At 43.9% G+C, this 22892-nt stretch overlaps 1 protein-coding gene across 2 annotated transcripts in view; it reads right to left on the reverse strand.

Moving 5' to 3' along the window:
- Positions 1-22892, reverse strand: part of MYO1E (myosin IE) — a 635008-nt gene that overhangs the window by 207394 nt on the left and 404722 nt on the right. For both annotated transcript variants that reach the window (XM_086959387.1, XM_086959385.1), the window contains exons 11-13: positions 21035-21115; positions 20069-20155; positions 12626-12712 (exon numbers count right to left, since the gene is read on the reverse strand). In XM_086959387.1, coding sequence (XP_086815513.1) covers positions 12626-12712; positions 20069-20155; positions 21035-21115 — 255 coding nt within the window. The remainder of the gene's footprint in view (positions 1-12625; positions 12713-20068; positions 20156-21034; positions 21116-22892) is intronic.

Below are 22892 nucleotides of genomic sequence, written 5' to 3' on the forward strand. Positions count from 1 at the left end.
TTCAGTTTTGCCAATGCACAGTGTCAACAAAGATGTTTTTATACATACAATTCTGTAAGGGAAAATGTATGATTTTCAATACATTCACAATTGTGTAGTTCACCATCATAAAACATTTTACCCTTCTATACATCTTGTATCATTTTGTAAATAATCATCGATTTTATTATTGCTATTTAAATAAAAAGGCAGAGCTTGGTTAAGAACCCTATAATTGTATCGCTATTGTTTTAGGACAGGATGAATAGTTTCTAGTTTTATTGATTATAAAGTAAGCCCCTTAAACAAGAGTGTTGGTCTCTTATTATGGTATATTGGTAATTCAAAACATAAATCAGTGGTGACCTGTGGCTGCTGGGTGTAATAGGGCGCATTGATGTGAGTTCGCAAACATTTAGTATAACATTCCATGAGACTCCGAAGGAGCCATAATCCCAAAATGAGAATAACGGTAAGCTTGGTTTTGTTATCTAACAAAGGCCGCACCAAGAGGAGGAAAAAGGCGGAAGTCCCGTGATTTAGCGGATAGGATCATTCTGAATGCACTAACCTAGTTAAAGCCCCTTACAATATAGGCGCAACGACGTTGTTCCGATATTGAGATCAGGTAAGGGCAAGATGAGAGATCGGCTCCCCTCGTATTTAAAAGATGGGGCCAAGTCGGAACAAACGATAGAATAATATATATAATAATATAGGCAGCTAGTAGTCTCATTGTTCAACGGGCAAAGGGCCGGGTGCGCGCAAGACTTACTTTAATGTAGGTGAATCTCCCAGAGTAGCGATGTCCTACGGGGAGGGGGGAGGAGAAATGCGACACGGCGGGCAGGGGAGGGGGCGGAGCGGGGAGAGGTAACAAGAGGAGGAAAAAGGCGGAAGTCCCGTGATTTAGCGGATAGGATCATTCTGAATGCACTAACCTAGTTAAAGCCCCTTACAATATAGGCGTAACGACGTTGTTCCGATATTGAGATCAGGTAAGGGCAAGATGAGAGATCAGCTCCCCTCGTATTTAAAAGATGGGGCCAAGTCGGAACAAATGATAGAATAATATATATAATAATATAGGCAGCTAGTAGTCTCATTGTTCAACGGGCAAAGGGCCGGGTGCGCGCAAGACTTACTTTAATGTAGGTGAATCTCCCAGAGTAGCGATGTCCTACGCCATTGGCAAACTAAAGACGAGCAGGCAGGGGAGGAGAGTAGGAGGAGGAGGGGGGAGGAGAGTAGGGGAGGCGTGCAATCAAGAAGTGAGTCAGCTTCTAAACACCGAGGCGGCCACCTTCTTCAAAATAAAGGTAAATCAAAAAGTTTCACAAAATAACGTGCTGCTACCGCTTACGAAAACCCCTTTACAAAAAAAACGCGGGCGCCATTGGCAAACTAAAGACGAGCAGGCAGGGGAGGAGAGTAGGAGGAGGAGAGGGGAGGAGAGTAGGGGAGGCACGGCCTAGCGGCCGTGCACTCAAGAAGTGAGGGGGCAGAGCTGGGGGAGGGTGTGAGAGAGAGAGTAGGCAAGGCAGGCGGCTGGGGGCATGTGCACGCGCTTTTAAGCTCAATGCGCATGCGCATTGAGCTTAAATTTCTCGTGCACTGCAAGGAATCGCCACGATTCCTTGCAAGTTGGTTCAAGAGTGGATAAGCCCCCATAGTCTCGCAAGCTCGATGCGCATGCGCATCGACAGGCGAGACCTAAAAATGACTAATACATGCAGCCCGAGCTGTCGTTATTTTAGCCTTTGAAGTCTGAATTGTCACACCTGTAAAGTGTGATGGTTAATTTATTTATTTAAATTATAAAGCTTTATATAAGTTGAGTTGTAACTGGCACGGGCTGCAATGGCGGGGGAACGGACGGTGTAAGCAGCAATGGCCTCCTGATGAGAGCCCTGGCACCTCCCTTTTTTTTTTTTTTTTACAAATTAAGCACTGCCCTGCTGCACAGGGAGATATTTTCCTGCACATGGGGGCTCTTTAAAATGTTCTTGCATGGCCGACAAGGCAGGAAAAATGAGTGACGATATTCCTGCTTCCAATATTGCGGGACTACTGTCGCTGTGATCCTGCTGTCCTGTGGCGGACGGACTGCCGGTTCAAAAGTTACAGCTAGCAGAGTCATTGGGGTTCCACCAAGGGTAGCCCAGCGGTTTCCCTGGCTCAAAATGGAGCAGGGACGTTGTGGGATTATTGAGGCGGGAGAACCACTGGTCTACAGCATCCCCCACTCTGTCAAACCTAAAATACGGCCCTATGTCTTAGTGCATTTGTAAGGCAACCTTATACAGACCTGGTTGCTGCCAATGATGAATGCACCGGAAGTCACATTATCCTACTGAGTGACTTTAGAGAGATACTGAAGAAGAGACACAACCAGCAGGGAATGGGAAGTCAATCCCACTATATGACTTTTGAGAGATACTGAAGAAGAGACACAACCAGCAGGGAATGGGAAGTCAATCACACTATATGACTTTAGAGTGATACTGAAGAAGAGACACAACCAGCAGGGAATGGGAAGTCAATCCCACTATATGACTTTAGAGTGATACTGAAGAAGAGATACAACCAGCAGGGAATGGGAAGTCAATCCCACTATATGACTTTAGAGTGATACTGAAGAAGAGATACAACCAGCAGGGAATGGGAAGTCAATCCCACTATATGACTTTAGAGTGATGCTGAAGAAGAGATACAACCAGCAGGGAATGGGAAGTCAATCCCACTATATGACTTTAGAGTGATACTGAAGAAGAGATACAACCAGCAGGGAATGGGGAGTCAATCCCACTATATGACTTTAGAGTGATACTGAAGAAGAGACACAACCAGCAGGGAATGGGAAGTCAATCCCACTATATGACTTTAGAGTGATACTGAAGAAGAGATACAACCAGCAGGGAATGGGAAGTCAATCCCACTATATGACTTTAGAGTGATGCTGAAGAAGAGATACAACCAGCAGGGAATGGGAAGTCAATCCCACTATATGACTTTAGAGTGATGCTGAAGAAGAGATACAACCAGCAGGGAATGGGAAGTCAATCCCACTATATGACTTTAGAGTGATACTGAAGAAGAGATACAACCAGCAGGGAATGGGAAGTCAATCCCACTATATGACTTTAGAGTGATACTGAAGAAGAGATACAACCAGCAGGGAATGGGAAGTCAATCCCACTATATGACTTTAGAGTGATACTGAAGAAGAGATACAACCAGCAGGGAATGGGAAGTCAATCCCACTATATGACTTTAGAGTGATACTGAAGAAGAGATACAACCAGCAGGGAATGGGAAGTCAATCCCACTATATGACTTTAGAGTGATACTGAAGAAGAGACACAACCAGCAGGGAATGGGAAGTCAATCCCACTATATGACTTTAGAGTGATACTGAAGAAGAGATACAACCAGCAGGGAATGGGAAGTCAATCCCACTATATGACTTTAGAGTGACACTGAAGAAGAGATACAACCAGCAGGGAATGGGAAGTCAATCCCACTATATGACTTTAGAGTGACACTGAAGAAGAGATACAACCAGCAGGGAATGGGAAGTCAATCCCACTATATGACTTTAGAGTGATACTGAAGAAGAGACACAACCAGCAGGGAATGGGAAGTCAATCCCACTATATGACTTTAGAGTGATACTGAAGAAGAGATACAACCAGCAGAGAATGGGAAGTCAATCCCACTATATGACTTTAGAGTGATACTGAAGAAGAGATACAACCAGCAGGGAATGGGAAGTCAATCCCACTATATGACTTTAGAGTGATACTGAAGAAGAGACACAACCAGCAGGGAATGGGAAGTCAATCCCACTATATGACTTTAGAGTGATACTGAAGAAGAGATACAATCAGCAGGGAATGGGAAGTCAATCCCACTATATGACTTTAGAGTGATACTGAAGAAGAGACACAACCAGCAGGGAATGGGAAGTCAATCCCACTATATGACTTTAGAGTGATACTGAAGAAGAGATACAACCAGCAGGGAATGGGAAGTCAATCCCACTATATGACTTTAGAGTGATACTGAAGAAGAGACACAACCAGCAGGGAATGGGAAGTCAATCCCACTATATTGCTTGAAGTCAGCATAATACGAGGATCCCTCGCCCGTGTTATGAACTCCAGTCCCTACTCTTGAATGCTGCCTTGTATAGGTAATCTGAACTTGTGTCACCGCTGTGTAAATCAATGGTGACACGCACCTAGTACATTTTGGTCCATTCCAGAGTTTTCACTACCAAAAGGATAAAGATGAATTTAAAACAATCCGATGAATCCTACCAAGATGGCGTAACTAATGAGTTCCTTGAGGATACGACTTCTGTGTCTTTGAGGAAGAAGACTCTAACCTTTTGGCTGGCGCCTGCACTGCAGTGCACCAACCATCTTTTGATGCAATGTAGTAAATTTCAGTGCAAGGCATGAAAGAGGTGCAAGAGACGAAAGGATGCTCGATCTGCTCTGCATTCGACTTCTGGAAGGCATCACCACCAGAAATAAGGAAACTATCAACAATCATGTAGTTTGCAAATGTGCTAAAGGCCTCAATGCGTGCCTGACTGCTCTGTGCTTTCCTGTACATTTCACTGTTTTTTGTTGCTAGTTTTTTGGCACAATAAAATAAAATAACAAAATAAATACAATAATCGTAGAAATCCTTTTCAAGAACTTGACTCTGTACAATATGAAAGATCATGACCTAGACATAAAAGAGCAGAGTGTTAAGCTTCCAGAAGGTTAGGCGAGTGTATTCCAGTGGAGTTGTGTCTCGAGAACAAGGGTGATGAAATAGGACTCGTCAATGGGAGATTAGGATGCCCTACTTTAAAAGGGGATTCAATGAGGTAATACAGTTCACAAAGTAAATTAATTAAACAAAACACATAGTACCAATTTTTGTTGAAACATAATCATATTAAGAAAGAAAGAAGCATAGATGTATACTTTACATGGATTAAGACGCAGCCTCCACCATGCTTGCTTAGTTGTGTACTAGGTGCAAAGCGAGCACATTGTGCTCCTGAAAAAGTGTTTAGATTTCGCAAGTGAAACATGAAGAAATGTATATCAGCGTTTTTTTGGAGGAATGCTTGAAAATAATTTTGTGCATGAACATTTACTCCATAATACAATTAGTAAAAAATCATATTTAGCCATCCTAATTAGGCTTATACAAGTCGATGGCGTATCGACCTTCATGATTTGAGGTCATCATCAGGACAAGGGACCTTGCACCTAGTAAGCAACCAAAAATTCATGGTGATGCTGCTTCTTGAACCATGTAAAGTATAGATCTATGCTTCTTTCTTTTCAGATATTCCTCCCACAAAGCTGATTTACATTATTCCATGTGTTTCACTTGCGCCATTAAACACTTTTTCATGGGCACAATATGTTCACCTTGCATCTAGTACATAACTAAACAAGCATTGGAAATGCAATAGGTCTCGGATTTATTTGAGTGAGAGCTAATGGCATTGTAAATGGCAATGTCTTTTAGCCATGTGTTATGGAGTGTATGCATGTGGTGTGTAATGGAATTATGTGGTATGGATTGGAATTGTTCACCCTGCGCACTCACTGCTCTGCACTCACTGCTCTGCACTCACTACTCTGCACTCACTACTCTGCACTCACTACTCACTACTCTGCACTCACTACTCACTACTCTGCACTCACTACTCACTACTCTGCACTCACTACTCACTACTCTGCACTCACTACTCACTACTCTATACTCACTACTGTGCACTCACTACTGTGCACTCACTACTGTGCACTCACTACTCACTACTGTGCACTCACTACTCACTACTGTGCACTCACTACTGTGCACTCACTACTCACTACTGTGCACTCACTACTGTGCACTCACTACTCACTACTGTGCACTCACTACTCACTGCACTCACTACTCACTACTCTGCACTCACTACTCTGCACTCACTACTCACTACTCTGCACTCACTAGTCTGCACTCACTACTCACTACTGTGCACTCACTACTCTGCACTCACTACTCACTACTCTGCACTCACTACTCTGGACTCAGGACTCACTACTCTGTACTCACTACTCTGCACTCACTACTCTGCACTCACTACTCTGCACTCACTACTCTGCACTCACTACTCTGCACTCACTACTCACTACTCTGCACTCACTACTCTGCACTCACTACTCTGCACTCACTACTCACTACTCTGCACTCACTACTCACTACTCTGCACTCACTACTCACTACTCTGCACTCACTACTGTGCACTCACTACTCTGGGCTCACTACTCACTACTCTGCACTCGCTACTCACTACTCTGCACTCACTACTCTGCACTCACTACTCTGCACTCACTACTCTGCACTCACTACTCACTACTGTGCACTCACTACTCTGCACTCACTACTCTGCACTCACTACTCTGCACTCACTACTCTGCACTCACTACTCTGCACTCACTACTCTGCACTCTGGAAACTCACTACTCACTACTGTGCACTCACTACTCTGCACTCACTACTCACTACTCTGCACTCACTACTCTGCACTCACTACTCTGCACTCACCACTCACTACTCTGCACTCACTACTCAGTACTCACAACTCACTACTCTGCACTCACTACTCTGCACTCACTACTCACTACTCTGCACTCACTACTCTGCACTCACCACTCACTACTCTGCACTCACTACTCAGTACTCACAACTCACTACTCTGCACTCACTACTCTGCACTCACCACTCACTACTCTGCACTCACTACTCACTACTCTGCACTCACTACTCTGCACTCACTACTCTGCACTCACTACTCTGCACTCACTACTCTGCACTCACTACTCTGCACTCACTACTCACTACTGTGCACTCACTACTGTGCACTCACTACTCTGCACTCACTACTCTGGACTCACTACTCACTACTCTGCACTCACTACTGTGCACTCACTACTCTGCACTCACTACTCTGGACTCACTACTCACTACTCTGCACTCACTACTCTGCACTCACTACTCTGCACTCACTACTCTGCACTCACTACTCACTACTCTGCACTCACTACTCACTACTCTGCACTCACTACTCACTACCCACTACTCTGCACTCACTACTCTGCACTCACTACTCTGCACTCACTACTCTGCACTCACTACTCTGCACTCACTACTCTGCACTCACTACTCACTACTCTGCACTCACTACTCTGCACTCACTACTCTGCACTCACTACTCTGCACTCACTACTCTGCACTCACTACTCTGCACTCACTACTCACTACTCTGCACTCACTACTCTGGACTCACTACTCTGCACTCACTACTCACTACTCTGCACTCACTACTCTGGACTCACTACTCACTACTCTGCACTCACTACTCTGCACTCACTACTCACTACTCTGCACTCACTACTCACTACTCTGCACTCACTACTCTGGACTCACTACTCACTACTCTGCACTCACTACTCTGCACTCACTACTCTGCACTCACTACTCTGCACTCACTACTCTGCACTCACCACTCACTACTCTGCACTCACTACTCTGCACTCACCACTCACTACTCTGCACTCACTACTCTGCACTCACCACTCACTACTCTTCACTCACTACTCACTACTCTGCACTCACTACTCTGCACTCACTACTCTGCACTCACTACTCTGCACTCACTACTCACTACTCTGCACTCACTACTCTGCACTCACTACTCTGCACTCACTGCTCTGCACTCACTGCTCTGCACTCACTACTCTGCACTCACTACTCTGCACTCACCACTCACTACTCACTACTCTGCACTCACTACTCTGCACTCACTACTCTGCACTCACTACTCACTACTCTGCACTCACTACTCTGCACTCACTACTTACTACTCTGCACTCACTACTCTGCACTCACTACTCTGCACTCTGGAAACTCACTACTCACTACTGTGCACTCACTACTCTGCACTCACTACTCACTACTCTGCACTCACTACTCTGCACTCACTACTCACTACTCTGCACTCACTACTCACTAGTCTGCACTCACTACTCACTAGTCTGCACTCACTACTCACTACTGTGCACTCACTACTGTGCACTCACTACTCTGCACTCACTACTCTGGACTCACTACTCACTACTCTGGACTCACTACTCACTACTCTGCACTCACTACTCACTACTCTGTACTCACAACTCACTACTCTGCACTCACTACTCTGCACTCACTACTCACTACTCTGCACTCACTACTCTGCACTCACTACTCACTACTCTGTACTCACAACTCACTACTCTGCACTCACTACTCTGCACTCACTACTCTGCACTCACTACTGTGCAGTCACTACTCACTACTCTGCACTCACGACTCACTACTCTGCACTCACTACTGTGCACTCACTACTCACTACTGTGCACTCACTACTCACTACTCTGCACTCACTACTGTGCACTCACTACTCACTACTCTGCACTCATTACTCTGCACTCACTACTCTGCACTCACTACTCTGCACTCACTACTCACTACTGTGCACTCACTACTCTGCACTCACTACTGTGCACTCACTACTCTGCACTCACTACTGTGCACTCATTACTCACTACTCTGCACTCACTACTGTGCACTCACTACTCTGCACTCACTACTGTGCACTCACTACTCACTACTCTGCACTCACTACTCTGCACTCACTACTCTGCACTCACTACTCTGCACTCACTACTCTGCACTCACTACTCACTACTATGCACTCACTACTCTGCACTCACTACTCTGCACTCACTACTCACTACTGTGCACTCACTACTGTGCACTCACTACTCACTACTGTGCACTCACTACTCACTACTCTGCACTCACTACTCTGCACTCAGTACTCTGCACTCACTACTCACTACTCTGCACTCACTCCTCACTACTCTGCACTCACTACTCACTACTCTGCACTCACTACTCACTACTCTGCACTCACTACTCTGCACTCACTACTGTGCACTCACTACTCACTACTGTGCACTCACTACTCACCACTCACTACTCTGCACTCAGTACTCTGCACTCACTACTCTGCACTCACTACTCACTACTCTGCACTCACTACTCACTACTCTGCACTCACTACTCACTACTCTGCACTCACTACTGTGCACTCACTACTCTGTGCTCACTACTCACTACTCTGCACTCGCTACTCACTACTCTGCACTCACTACTCTGCACTCACTACTCTGCACTCACTACTCACTACTCTGCACTCACTACTCACTACTCTGCACTCACTACTCTGCACTCACTACTCTGCACTCTGGAAACTCACTACTCACTACTGTGCACTCACTACTCTGCACTCACTACTCACTACTCTGCACTCACTACTCTGCACTCACTACTCTGCACTCACTACTCTGCACTCACTACTCTGCACTCTGGAAACTCACTACTCACTACTCTGCACTCACTACTGTGCACTCACTACTCACTACTGTGCACTCACTACTCACTACTCTGCACTCACTACTCTGCACTCACTACTCTGCACTCACTACTCACTACTCTGCACTCACTACTCTGCACTCACTACTCTGCACTCACTACTCTGCACTCACTACTCACTACTCTGCACTCGCTACTCACTACTCTGCGCTCACTACTCACTACTCTGCACTCGTTACTCACTACTCTGCACTCACTACTCTGCACTCACTACTCTGCACTCACTACTCACTACTCTGCACTCACTACTCTGCACTCACTACTCACTACTCTGCACTCACTACTCTGCACTCACTACTCTGCACTCACTACTCTGCACTCACTACTCTGCACTCTGGAAACTCACTACTCACTACTGTGCACTCACTACTGTGCACTCACTACTCTGCACTCACTACTCTGCACTCACTACTCTGCACTCACTACTCTGCACTCTGGAAACTCACTACTCACTACTCAGCACTCTGCACTCAGCTGGTGGTGTCTGTGTGTGCATGGCAGTGGTGGTGTGCGTGTGTGCATGGCAGTGGTGGTGTTCGTGTGTGCATGGCAGTGGTGGTGTCTGTGCGTGCATGGCAGTGGTGGTGTCCGTGTGTGCATGGCAGTTGTGGTGTGCGTGTGTGCATGGCAGTGGTGGTGTTCGTGTGTGCATGGCAGTGGTGGTGTCTGTGTGTGCATGGCAGTGGTGGTGTGCGTGTGTGCATGGCAATGGTGGTGTACGTGTGCATGGAACCTACTTGCAATCAGACGTGTTGGTTGTCACCAGAATGCTTCGTTACTGCTGCCGGTAATGCTGCTGGTTGCTAGGACGTGAAGAGCACACGACTCACTTGAGTCGGGTCCAGCAACTTTTTGAATATCCGACCTCACTTCCTTCCAGAGGAGGATGCGAGGTCACAGCCACGACACACATAACCACTGCCCGGGTCTCCATACTATTAGGCAGTGAGTCAGTGTTCATCTTTCTTTTCCCGCTCGCCAGCAGTTAAGTCACCCATTCTTTCAGCTCAGTTTGATTCTGGTGGTTAAGTGACACCGCGGGAGCATTTCTTCATCGCTCCAGCGGTACTTAGTAATCGTCTCGGGCGGCATCAATGCTGTAGCGGCTGGGAGCCGACAGAGGGCGCACTAACAGCAACAGTCAGTGAGGTAATAAATAGCATGTGAATAAATGTGACATGCAGTAGACACGGCCCTGATAGGTAAGTGCCGGTGCTAAGCACCAGAAAGCACCGGCACAATTAGCAAAGCAACCCGCTTCTCCCTATGTACTGGCGACCTTAGGCCTGCTGCTTCAGCTGCGGGGGGCGCGCGCAGCCGTGAACGGCGGCTGCGCGCGAGCACTAGCACGCAATCTGAGAGGCAGGGACGGCACGCGACTGGGGCAAGCCGGTGTGTCCTGTTGAAAGAGGGTACCCCTCCTTAGGTGCTCGGTGACTTGTTGGGGGCCTGTTGACGACTGTGCACCTGCCCGTCCTTGTGCAAGACAGTCTGTCCAGTGCTCACCCTCATTTGGCGAACGTCACCATGGAGCGCAAAGACACGCCGAGACGAGGTAGGAAGGGGGGGGGGGGTGTGTCTCTGTGTGTGCTTGCGCATGCGCTGCGGCGAGGGGGGGATGTTCTGTATGTGTGTGTGTGAGTGTGTGTGGGTGAGTGTGTGTATGTGCGGCGAGGGGGTGGGGGGGTCTGTATGTGTGTGCGTGCGTGTGAGCCTGCTTCCAAGGAGCCATGGGAGACAGGAAGCGCGCGCGACCTGATCCCAGTTCCAAGGTTGCGCGTGCACCTCGCTTGTCTGTCTCCCTTGACTCCTCGAAAGCCAGAATGATTACAATAGAGTCTCGGAACGACAGATTGCTTCGCAATCTGTTCGCAGTTCCGAGACCTAAAAAAGCAAGGCTGATGCTGCTTCTTAACCCATGTAAAGTATAAATCTATGCTTCTTTTTTTGTCCCGTTTTGCGAGTCCTTAATAGCGATTATTAAGGAATCGCTATTAAGGACTTGCAAAACGGGATTCGTGTAGGAATCGCAAAATTAATTGCGATTCCTACAGCTTCCCTATTTGCGATTAGCAAATTGCTAATCGCAAATAAGGAATAATTCCCCATTCATTCCTATGGGCCTAAAGCCCATAGGAATGAATGGGGAGGTATTCCTTATTTGCGATTAGCAATTTGCTAATCGCAAATAAGGATGCGATTTCAAGCATGCCAGGGGTGTCCAAAGGACACCCTGTAGCACCCCTGAAATTAAAATGTAGACTGATGTTGCGCACACACATTTCCAAAGGACATGTGTGTGTGTAACATACAACTTAGAAAAATGCACAAAAGTGCATTTTTCTCAGTTTTCGCTATTTACCATGAAGTCAGACTTCACGGTAAATAGCGACAAAAAATCACGAATTCGCAATTTTTCAAAGGTTCATGAATAGCATTTAAGGATTCTCAAATTGAGATTCCTTAAATGCGATCGCAATTTGAAAAATCGCAATTATTTGCAATTTTTCAAATTGCGAGTTCATGACCCATTGATGAATTCCAAATGCCATTTTTGCGGGCTCAAACGGCCGAATTTTGCGATTCGCACCGTTTGCGCTCGCAAAAATGCTTGATGAATCTAGCTGTAAGTGCTTTGTGTAATAATTTACTTTTTAAATTGTATTTCTTCATTGACTCCATTGAGACATTGTTGTATGATACTCTACCTACCCAGGTCTCAACTGGGTTTACGGGATTTTCCTGGGTTTTTTCATTAAAAGGGGAGCCAATGCAAGAGATGCCCCTCAGCAGGAACCATGGGATCAACATCACTACCTGTGCTCATGTAGTCACTGGACAGGCACAGGCTCATGGTCACAGTGTAGGAGCAAACAAGGAAGAAGAGGTACTAGAGATTTTGGGACAATGTGGGACGGGTGATCCTTATCAATCGGTCACTGCTTTGTGTCTAAATACGTTTGCCTACGGAGAACTGGCCACCCCTTTCATATTGTTTTGCTACTCTAGATGTTAGCATACTGTTTGTTTGTACATGAAATGAAATAAAACTGTATTTACTGACATGCACCAAAAAGAAATTAACACATCAGTCAGAAGAGTTACTTACAACTTTGTTCTCGATGAGGTCACACACGATTTTGTTGTTGAAGTACTCAATTGGCGTCCACCTAATCCCTTCTTGCACATACTCTTCCTGTTAAAAAAAAACAGTGGTGTCATCATAACTCATATAAAAAACATGAATGATACAGCAAGTAAAAGGAAATCAAGAGTCCACTTTAAATTACGAGTTCCAAAGGTCCATTCTCCATTGCTATCTGTGCATCAAACAACATTTATTTAGGGATTTCCCTCCTGATTCAAGGCACTCAGGGCCAGATGTATCAAAGGATTTTACCCATTCTGTGCCTATGGAAAACTGTGTTCGTATATATAGCCCTAAGAAAGCTGATACATTGGGAGAGTCACACAGTTTCATGTAGTAATGAGAACTTTCTTGCATTTAAGGCTATCAATATCTAATTCGATGGTACACAAATTATTGACTTCAGAAGGATGAAAGGTTGTTTTTGGTCATGGACAAACCATTGCAATCAGGGATTTTACAGATTTAATCGTGGATTTCTTTTACTTTAACTTGCTTTTGACTGCAGATTTAATAAAAGGCTTTGGTCCTACTGGGATCCCGAGCTGTGACTTGCAGGTCACATGTATATATATGTGTATATTTATATTTGCGCAGGGATCACTCCACCTCCTGATCCTAGCTGGTTGAGGATACATGGACAGGGTTAATTTTTTTGCTCTCTGCATAGACAGCTGGGGAAATCCTGTTGGTGCAGCAAGAGGTATGGTGCTAGGCTAGAGCTGTTGAGGGGAACACGTGGGCACCACCCTAACAAGTGGTTGGGGGTGGGTCTCCGCTGTAAAACTGCTCTGAGCGTGAGATCTCTCTCTCTCTCAAATGGTTTAAGGTGAGAAGAGGGCTACCTGGAGCCATCAGCTGCTAGTTTCTAAAGCTGCCTTAGTATCTTCTTCCCTGACCTACAACCTACCCATAAACAGGCAGTACCCCTGCTGCTAGAGATGGAAGATGATACTGTGGATCTGGACTGGCTGGGGCACGGTGACAAGGATGGACCAGGCTGGACCAGGGAATGTAGAAAATACCGATTTGGGTGAGCCCGATTTTACTTTGACCAGCAATTCCATAAAATGTTTTTTAATAATAGTAGGGAAAATGGCTAAAGTAGACAGGTTCCTATCTTAATGTGTAGAACAATTTACAAATGTGCGGGCTGGAATACTATCTTTGATGGTCTTGATCTTGTCAATAAAAAGGGTACCGAGTGAGACAAAAGTTCAGAGAAGACGAAATGCGTATTGTGACTCCATCAGGGTGTGACAGGGAGGGACAGTGCAAGAAAGAATGCAGGAGGACTAGTTAGAGTTATTAGTCATTCTGAAGTAGCATTGATGGGTAATTTTTGTCTAGAGAGTAGCTGTTGTTTTAGGGAGTTTTTGATGATATGAAGTCGCTCAGAGACCTGATTTCTATAGGAAGGTTGTTTCAGAGGTTTCCACCAGTAACTTTCAGGGTTTTGCCTCAACATCTTGTTAGTCTCTGTTTTATGATGATCAGCTTCTGCTCTGATGAGCACCATAGATGTTTGTTGGAATTTGAAGAGGTCTGATAGGTAACTGGGAGTTTTTGCATGGATGGCTTTTCGCAAAATACAGAGGACCTTGAGTGCATTTTGTGTTCAAAGGTTAGCTAAGTTAGCTGCGACAGGAAGGAGAAGACATGGTCATTTTTTGTCAGTCCAAAGTGGATTCTTTCGGCTCAGTTTTGGGCATGTTGTACTTTGCAAATGTCTTTTTTTTAATTTATGCATATTGGAAAGCTATGGTATAGTCTTGGTAAGATAACTCCTTGAACCAGTAGTTTTCCGTGTTGGATGGCAAGAGAAGGCTGTTAATTTGAAGGTCACTTGAATTTGAGTGCTGAAAGCTAGCTGTACATGAAACAGGCGACTAAGGTTGTGTATCATGCCTACTGGGTGGGACAGGATGGTCACCAGAGATATTTGGAAGAGGTGACTTCTCATTATTTAGTATTAATATTTCTATCTTACTATTGTTTAGGCTGTGTCCAGTGAGGTTCATCCTGGGTTTGACAGAGGGAAGGTAAAGGCCTTTGGTGGGCACTTCAATGTTAGAGATGTTGCTTACTAGAAGTAGTGTATCATCAGCATGTGCCTGCCATGTAAAGTATGTCAAATGGATCAGGTGGGCTAGAGGGCATATGTATTCATTGAAAAGGAGGGATGAGAGTGTTGATCCTTAGGAGAAACCACATACCATAGCAGTAAACTCTGAGATGTGTGGAATGAGTTTGGTTTTGATTTTGTAAGAAAGATTAAAATCATGTCCTTGCTTTTCCAGTAAGGTTAAACCAGATTCTATGTAGTTCTGTAATTGGTTGGCCATCTCTACTTCAATGGTCTTTGCCAGGAAAGAGGGAGTGGAGATGGACAGATAGTTATTTGGAGTGGAAACATCTGGATTTGTTTTTTTAAGCAGGGGTAAAACAATGGCGTGTTTTAAAGTGTCGAGGAACTGACCTCTTCGTAGGGATGCGTTGGTGATACAGGGGATATCTCGAATCTTTGGCAGGCCTTGCATCTAGCATTGAACCAGGTGATTTACTTTTTTGAACCCTCTTAATGATGTCTTTGGCTTAGATCTAAAGAATTGAGATTGCCATGGAAATGGTTTGGATTTTCTGAGGAAAGTATGTGGTAGGTTTAATGCACATTGCTTGAGAGTTGAAGAGTTTTGGGTTGGTATTGAGGGATGATCGCTCTTAGTAGATTTTAAAAAGCTGCGCATGGGAATATTCTGCTTAGGAAATGCGGTCACGGCAAAAAGATTTCTTGGCAGCGCAGATTTCTCTCCCTATTCGTTGTGATGTGACTTACAGGCTTCTTTGTCCGATTCCGTGCTGATTTTTATCCAGAATCGTTTAAGATATCTGCTGCTTTCTTTTTTTATTTGAGAGAGCTGGTGATTTAACCAGGCTCTGGACTTTTTGTTTATAGATTTTATTTGTGCTAAGTATTAGAATTTTGTTAGCATTATCTAATAGGGGTTCACATAAGCAGGGGAATCTCTAACAGGAAGTTGGAACAGTGTTTTGGGGAATGATATAGAACTGTTATGATAACTAAGAAGTTAGATGTTGTGGTGTTTTTCGCGGACAGGTAGTCTCAGGATGTGAAAGGAGAGCCTGGGATTTTTGTGAATCTGAATTGGGAGTTGAAAAATGTAGCTAGGCATTTTCCTTTACCCTGCTGTCTGTTTCAGTGCAGCACATGATAGCTAAGTGGTAGAACTGTATTTCGAGTAACTTTGGTGCTGTTTCAAAATTATGTTTCTGTTATAGCTCTACTGTGTATATTATGCAGATCTAAAAGGTCTATATAAGACTATGTAGAGTGTGTGTTTATTGCTGAACATGTAATTATGAGTGTTCATGGTTCTGGTACAAGACGGGAAGGAATGGTATAGCTTGAGGAATGGGAATAGTGGTAAATTTGGGTGAGGATGGATTAGAGAGAAGGGAAAGTGGGGGATAAAGATGGAAGCTGTATCGTAAAAGAGAAAATGAGTTGAGAGGGAGCTTGAGTTTTAGAAATGAGATTGGTACTGATGGAAGGGGTACTTTGTAGGCACAAATGAGGATAGAGAGGAAGAGTGAGGTTTAGAAAAGGGGATAGATATCCAGTGCAGTGTACAAACTAAGGAAAAAGGGATGGATAAACATGGAAAAGTTAGGAGGAAGTGAAGAGGTAACTGGTTAGAAGTAGAAGCATGCATGAGGGTAACAGAAAGGTGGTCATAGAAAAGAGGTGATCTGAAACTGTTTTTAATGGTATAATCGGTTGCCAGTGTTTTATTGCTAGACTAGACTGGAAGGCTGGGAGCAAATCGTGGATGGAGGCAAAGCACCGGGTGGCCTCCACTTGCAGTGCCTGCCTCATCAGTCTTGAAGACTTGTCATGAGTCTTGAGAAGGTGAGGCCATGCACAACATCACCGGAGAAGACCCGCAGCCCAGTATTTTGCTGGTGAGTTTAGCTTTGAACGAGAACCGGTTTCTGAGTCTCTCGGACGCTCAAAGTCCTACTTGTGCATTTAGCCTCAGATGTGGAGCACTCTGAGTTTCTGCAGTGTAGCAGGTCGAAGCTGCACATCTAAGGCAAGAGTGCGTCCCCTTTCTGGAAGAAGAAGAAAGGGGAGCTTTGAGGAGAGAAGTCAAAAATCTAGGAAAAGTGAGCAATCAAGGATAAGAAATAATGAGTAGGACTCAGGATAAAGAGTGGATTCAGGACGCATTAAGGTGATGCAACTTTTTGGCCCCTTACCCATTAGTAGTGGGGTGGGGCTGTGATGGTGGTGAGTCTCTTTGATGAAAGGACCTTTTTGCTTGAGATTTGGAATCTTTGTGGTCAGAATAAAGTTGCTTTTGAATGTGTCGTGGTAGAAAGAGCTCTGACTGCGAAGGTGTTTATTAGGAGAGATTAATCAATGCCTCTTAGAACTATAGATTTATTTCAAATCAGTATATGTTATTTCAAACTGGTTTGTCAAAAAATAAGAAGCTTCTCTGCGATAGTGTGTAGTTAGGATTTTACAGTGAGATGCATGCCTGGATCTCACTGGCGGACGACCCTCCTCCAGGGGGGCATAACATAACATAACATACAAATGAAGGCACATGTGCTTTGTGTTCTTCCATGAAGCAATGAAGGGAGTGGGAGAGTATGAAAAACAGGAATCAGAGGACAATGCTTATTTTTTGGCACTTTCTTTTTCTGCTTGCAGGACTTCTTTCCCTACACACCCCATATCGAGGAAATGTGTCTAAAGATTTTGTCTGTAAGGTATTTATTAGTGCATGTATCACAAAGTTAGATTAGAACTTGATGTAGGCCGAGAGCTGAAGCCAGTGCAGTGAGTTGTAATGTATTTCTTAAAGGATAGCTTGGACCCTGGCATGCTAGACGCATTTGTGGAGCTAGAGACAAAATGTTTTTTGAGGCCCCTCTTTAGTTTCGCTCGGCCTCCACATGAAACGCACCTAAAAACAGCCAGGTTTTTTAAAGTTTTTTAAATTGAACAAAATCTGAACAGCTGCGAAAGTAGCTTGGAAGCTGATTCCATGTCATTGGAGAAGTGTAGGAATAGGCTCTGCCGGATGTATGACGGTACAACGCGTACCGTTACAACGCGTCCCTTTACGGCGCAGTTTTAACAACGCAAGTTGTTACAACGACTTGCGTTGGGAGAGCGTTGATAGTGAATAGTTTAATTTACTATTCCAACACCATTCCCCGAGGATAGTAGGGAAGGTGTTGGATAGTAAATTAAACTATCCCCTATCCTAGAGCGCCCTCCAGCGAAACACCAGTCCCTGTGGATAGCAGGGAAGGATTTGGATAGTAAATTAAACTATCCCCTATCCTAGAGCGCCCTCCAGCGAAAGTCGTTTTAACGCTGCATCGTAACGGTACTGCGTTGTACCAGTTACGTTGTAAAGGATGTTTCTCGGCGCTGCCCCCATATCTTGAGGCTCGGACACGGGAAATAGACAGCAGCGCCTTATCGCTGGATCTTTCTATGAGAGAGGGGCAGTATTAGTGTAGTTTGTCTCTACGATACAAAGGAGACTGCCAAATAAGGCTTTTCGGGCAAGACAACAGATTTTAAAGACAATGACTGGAAGCCAGTGAAGGGAAGGAGGGTTGGGGCCGAAGGAGAGCCTGCCCGGAGATTAGAGACTATCCGTGCCATGCTAAACAATAACAGGAGATTGGCCACCAGCGGTGAAACCGGTGAGGATGCATGATGTACCAACAGACAAAAGGACCAACTCCAGCATGGCATGAGAACAGAGGAGATTTGGAACAGAGCAGACACAGGAAAAGAAGAAAAAGCAGGCAAGGTGGAAGGCCAGGAGGTAGACAAGGACAAGCAGAATCGAGGAATATACCTTCGGTGTGTTTGAGGGTTCTGAAAAATTCATTTGAAATAATAATGTTAAACCTGCAACAAAACAACAACATTGAAATGAAAATATGGGGGTGCTTTATTCTGGGGAGCCTGAAGTGAGGCCAGGATTCATATTTGGGTACCAATCATTACAGTTTTACAGTAGATTAAAGAGGATTGGATGAAGGATTGTATAATGATCCTAGTGACAGTTATGTACGAAAACCTTTTTGCTTTAAATTTGATGAGCAACTGTAATTTTGCACTCAAATAAACTCTGTGGTGGGCACGGGTTTTCCCTCCTTCATTGACTTAGGAAATTCTTTCATCTCCTCTCCTTTCAGGCAAGACAACAGGTGACACGGGCTTTGATAATCTCACGGTATGGAAATAGCCTTTACGCAGGACACACCATCTTTGGGCTCTCACGCCACTCTCATTACTCTGCGGTACAAAAGGGGGTGGTAATGGACGGAGCATCTGAACCAATCAAACACTCACACCCAGTCAAAAGATCTGGGTTTGATCCATCACCGTTCTTTAGCCCACTCTGCCACCCCAGTTCAGACATGGCTATATGCAAATCAGTCTGACCCTGTGCCTCATGGGAACAGTCAAGCCCGAACTGCCAAGCCATGCCTTCCCTGGACCGGAAACAAGCTTCCGAGGACCGGTTTCTGGCCTCCTTCACAGCCTACATTTGCTTCCGGTCAGGAAGAGAATCACTTATAAAATATTACTCCTAACCCAAAAAGCACTTTACAGTACTGGCCCAGGGTACATTCAAGGCAAACTCAAGGTCTATATTCACCAGAGAAACCTTCACTCTGAAAATCTCTGTCTAGCCACAGTCCATCGGATTAGAAAGACGAGGCATGGGGCAGATCTTTCCCCTTCCTAGGCCCCTCTCTTTGGAACAAGCTGCCGCTGACTCTCAGGGCCATCAAGAAAACACTGGTATTCTGGTAAAAAAAATTAAGACCTGGCTCTTTTCCTGCACCTAGACTCTTTCTCTTCTCTTTGCCTGCTGATGGCTCCTATGCTACAGAGCCAGGACACTCCTCGGAGTAACAGTTGCACTTTATAAATCACTTACATAGATATATATAAAATGTAAATGTAGTAGTACTTGTATAGCGCACGAATCACCTATGAGGCATCTCGGCGCTTGTACGCATACCGCTGTGGAACCCTTCCTGGCTTTTCCCTGTGAAGTGCCCACTCCTGGGGCACCCCCAAGGTGAAGTCAGGCATCCTAGCGTTGTTGGGGCCGTTGTGGAGATTAAGCAAGCTATTACCCAGAGTTGCAGATTGGGACCCATGAATTAGAATAGGCACCGAGGCGAGAATGATCAGGTCAGAGGAAATTTAGCCCAAGAACTGCCAAGGCGGAATTGAACTCTGGTCCCGGGCTAGACCTCTGCATCAGGGTCTGCCGCTCTAACCATTGAGCCACACTTCTCCACATATAAAGGAGACCATAAGTGCTTGCTTACCTGCTCCGCCTTTAGCGTCAGCTCAATAAAAATCTGCTGTAATTTCTCATTCACAAAGTTGATGCAGAACTGTTCAAACCCATTTTTCTGTAAGAAACAAAGTTAAATTATGATACCTCTAATGAATGATGTGATTGTACATCTCACAAGAACATATTTAGCAATATCAAAATATGATTTGTATAAAAAAAGCATCTTATTATTATATTGCAGGAAGGCGACTCTGATGAAGTCTAGGTGGTGGCTTGAAGTACGTTTCTAGTAGCACAGACACATTTTAATGTGCTTGTCAATTTTATGTCTTTAGAAATATTAACAATTTACACCTTGTGGATTTTACCAATTGATTTTATCAAATCATTAGCTAAAACATACTTTTCTTATCTCTTACATGACTTCATTTTAACAATGCTACTTCTTTATTTGTACATTATTGTTTTCTGTCTTAATGGCATTTACGTGCATGAACCTTAATGACCAAAGCATTGTTCGAGCCTTAAGGGAGTCCTTTAACAGTATTTCACCTTCTAGTGCCTACTACAAACCCACAACCCCTCTCCCTAGGCACCTTTGATCACTCAGTACTGTTGCTTCTCTATACCTTTTTTCTGCCCGCCCTAAATAGACTTGCTCTTTTCGACTCCACCACTCCTGTTGGGATTTTGTTACATCGCTAGACATGAAAATATTGTCTAACAATACTTCTGAGTCCACCTGTACTAGTATTTTGTGGCTTAATTATTTAGTTATGTTTTGAAAAAATGGCAGCATTTTATACGGATTTACTCCCTGTAGGAAACTGATTATCTCTAAAGCACACCACTGCCCCAATTTCTCCTTTCAACCTGTGGAAACCTATTTCAATGGAGTATCTCCTACAGGACTACTGGTTAATGCACACACCATTTTGTATTTGAGAATAGGGAAAAGAATCTTTAAAGACCATTGCATGGTGTGCGGCCTTACCTGGAATATTTCAAATCCATAGATATCCAAGACTCCAATATTGTATTCCTGGTGATCCTTCTCCATGGCTTTATTGATCGACTAACAAAAACAGAGATGGTAAGCAAGAAATTAATATCTTTTAACAACCATAAGCATATTTGCTCTTGTAAGCAGAAATATTATGCTACTGTTATACAACCTGAATTACCTTTGTGTGTTTCTAGGCTGATTGGATGCTCCCATTCATTTACCGAGCATTCCTGACACTTAACTTTTACTATATGGTTTTTGCTTGCTGCGTGGTACAAGGTATACTTTAAATCTTATAAAAAAGTTTGCAATTACATTTTTGACTTACTGCAGATAAGAATTTACAAGACGCATGTGAACTATTTTACAAATTTGGCACTTTTGAATGAATTTGACTGATCTGTTACTTTGTGGTATGCAATGCACCACCCTCATTGGGGTCATGCTTCAACAACGAAGAGCTACATTAGCCAGGAAAGGATCTGAGTTCTACCAGAGGGATGGTCTGCTTTCTCTTGCACATACGGTAACACCATGATCTGCAGTATCTGATTTACCCTTGGGAAGGGTCAGGGAAAATTAGTTTAAGAGCTGAAACGTCGACTAATGTTTACCAAGATGATATGGAATTTGCTCAAATTATAATTTGACACAAAATATTATATACATCGTGAATTTAAAAACTAAAATACACTAACATTTCACTTTTTTTTCTTTCACATGAATTGCACATATTATGCTGTACATTATACCATCTTACAAGTCACTATAAAATACTATAGAATCTATATGTTTTTATATAGATTCTTAAAGTCAAACAAATTACATTTCATTATTATGCCTACTTAAGATGTTCCATACAACAATAACTAAATTGTTGAATTAATAAACACTAAAGCAATAAAGATTATGAAAACAATTACCAAAAATTATCTCTCATATGAAATATAAAGTCATAGGCACGTTCATTCATAGCAAAGTGTTTTCCAATTTAAAATTCATCACATAGTTTGACATCATATTATATGTAATGGTTTAAGCAACTTTAACCTATGAAATGAAAAGCGCAAAAGTTGATGAACGGTAGAAACCACAAAAGTGTAGATGGGTAAATTGGGCGACACTGATTATATTTCTAATAAGGTAGAGTGTAATAATTAGCTTCCGGCAGGGACCTAACTCGATTTACTGAAATGTCAGGGGTAGCAGAAGTGACATCATGCACTGTTTTAACCTCTAACTTCATTAGAAATTGATCCCTTATTCCACCCCTTAGTCCCTCAACAGGGTCCTATTAACTGCCAGTAATATTGGAGAACGCAAACTGTACCCATTTCTCTTGGGCTCTGTTTACTTTCTGCTCTTGCTGTGGTCTTCGTGACCACGGAGCCCAGAGGTAGCAAGGGCAGTGCCAGGGGTACCAAAGCATAATCTAGGGAAGAAGCTCCTACCCCGGCTGTCTCCTATTGACACGCCTGCTTGTCTGGAAGCGTGGAGTGAAATAGCCTGTGGCAAACAATAACTATTCAAGTGTGTTGCTATAGAAGGAGTGTAGTTTCTAATGTTTTCCTCTTCGTGCTTAATCGGGTTTGTGTACTGATGTGCATAAATGAGATCTCTCCAGAATCAGAAAAGTGACAGAAGAATAAATTGTGCGGCTATAATAGAGTTTCAATCACACTGCACGTATAGAATATCAATAATATTTAACAAGCTTAGGGTGTGCTTTAATATGCTATAGGGTCTCTCTATAAAGTTTGTCCAATGTGAAATAATTCAAAGTGTATTACTGTCCATTATAGATAACGTAAAGGTGGGTACAATGTTATACATATAATCTGAAGTC

The sequence above is a fragment of the Lissotriton vulgaris genome, chromosome 2_2 (assembly GCF_964263255.1).
Source record: "Lissotriton vulgaris chromosome 2_2, aLisVul1.2, whole genome shotgun sequence".
NCBI lineage: Eukaryota > Metazoa > Chordata > Amphibia > Caudata > Salamandridae > Lissotriton > Lissotriton vulgaris.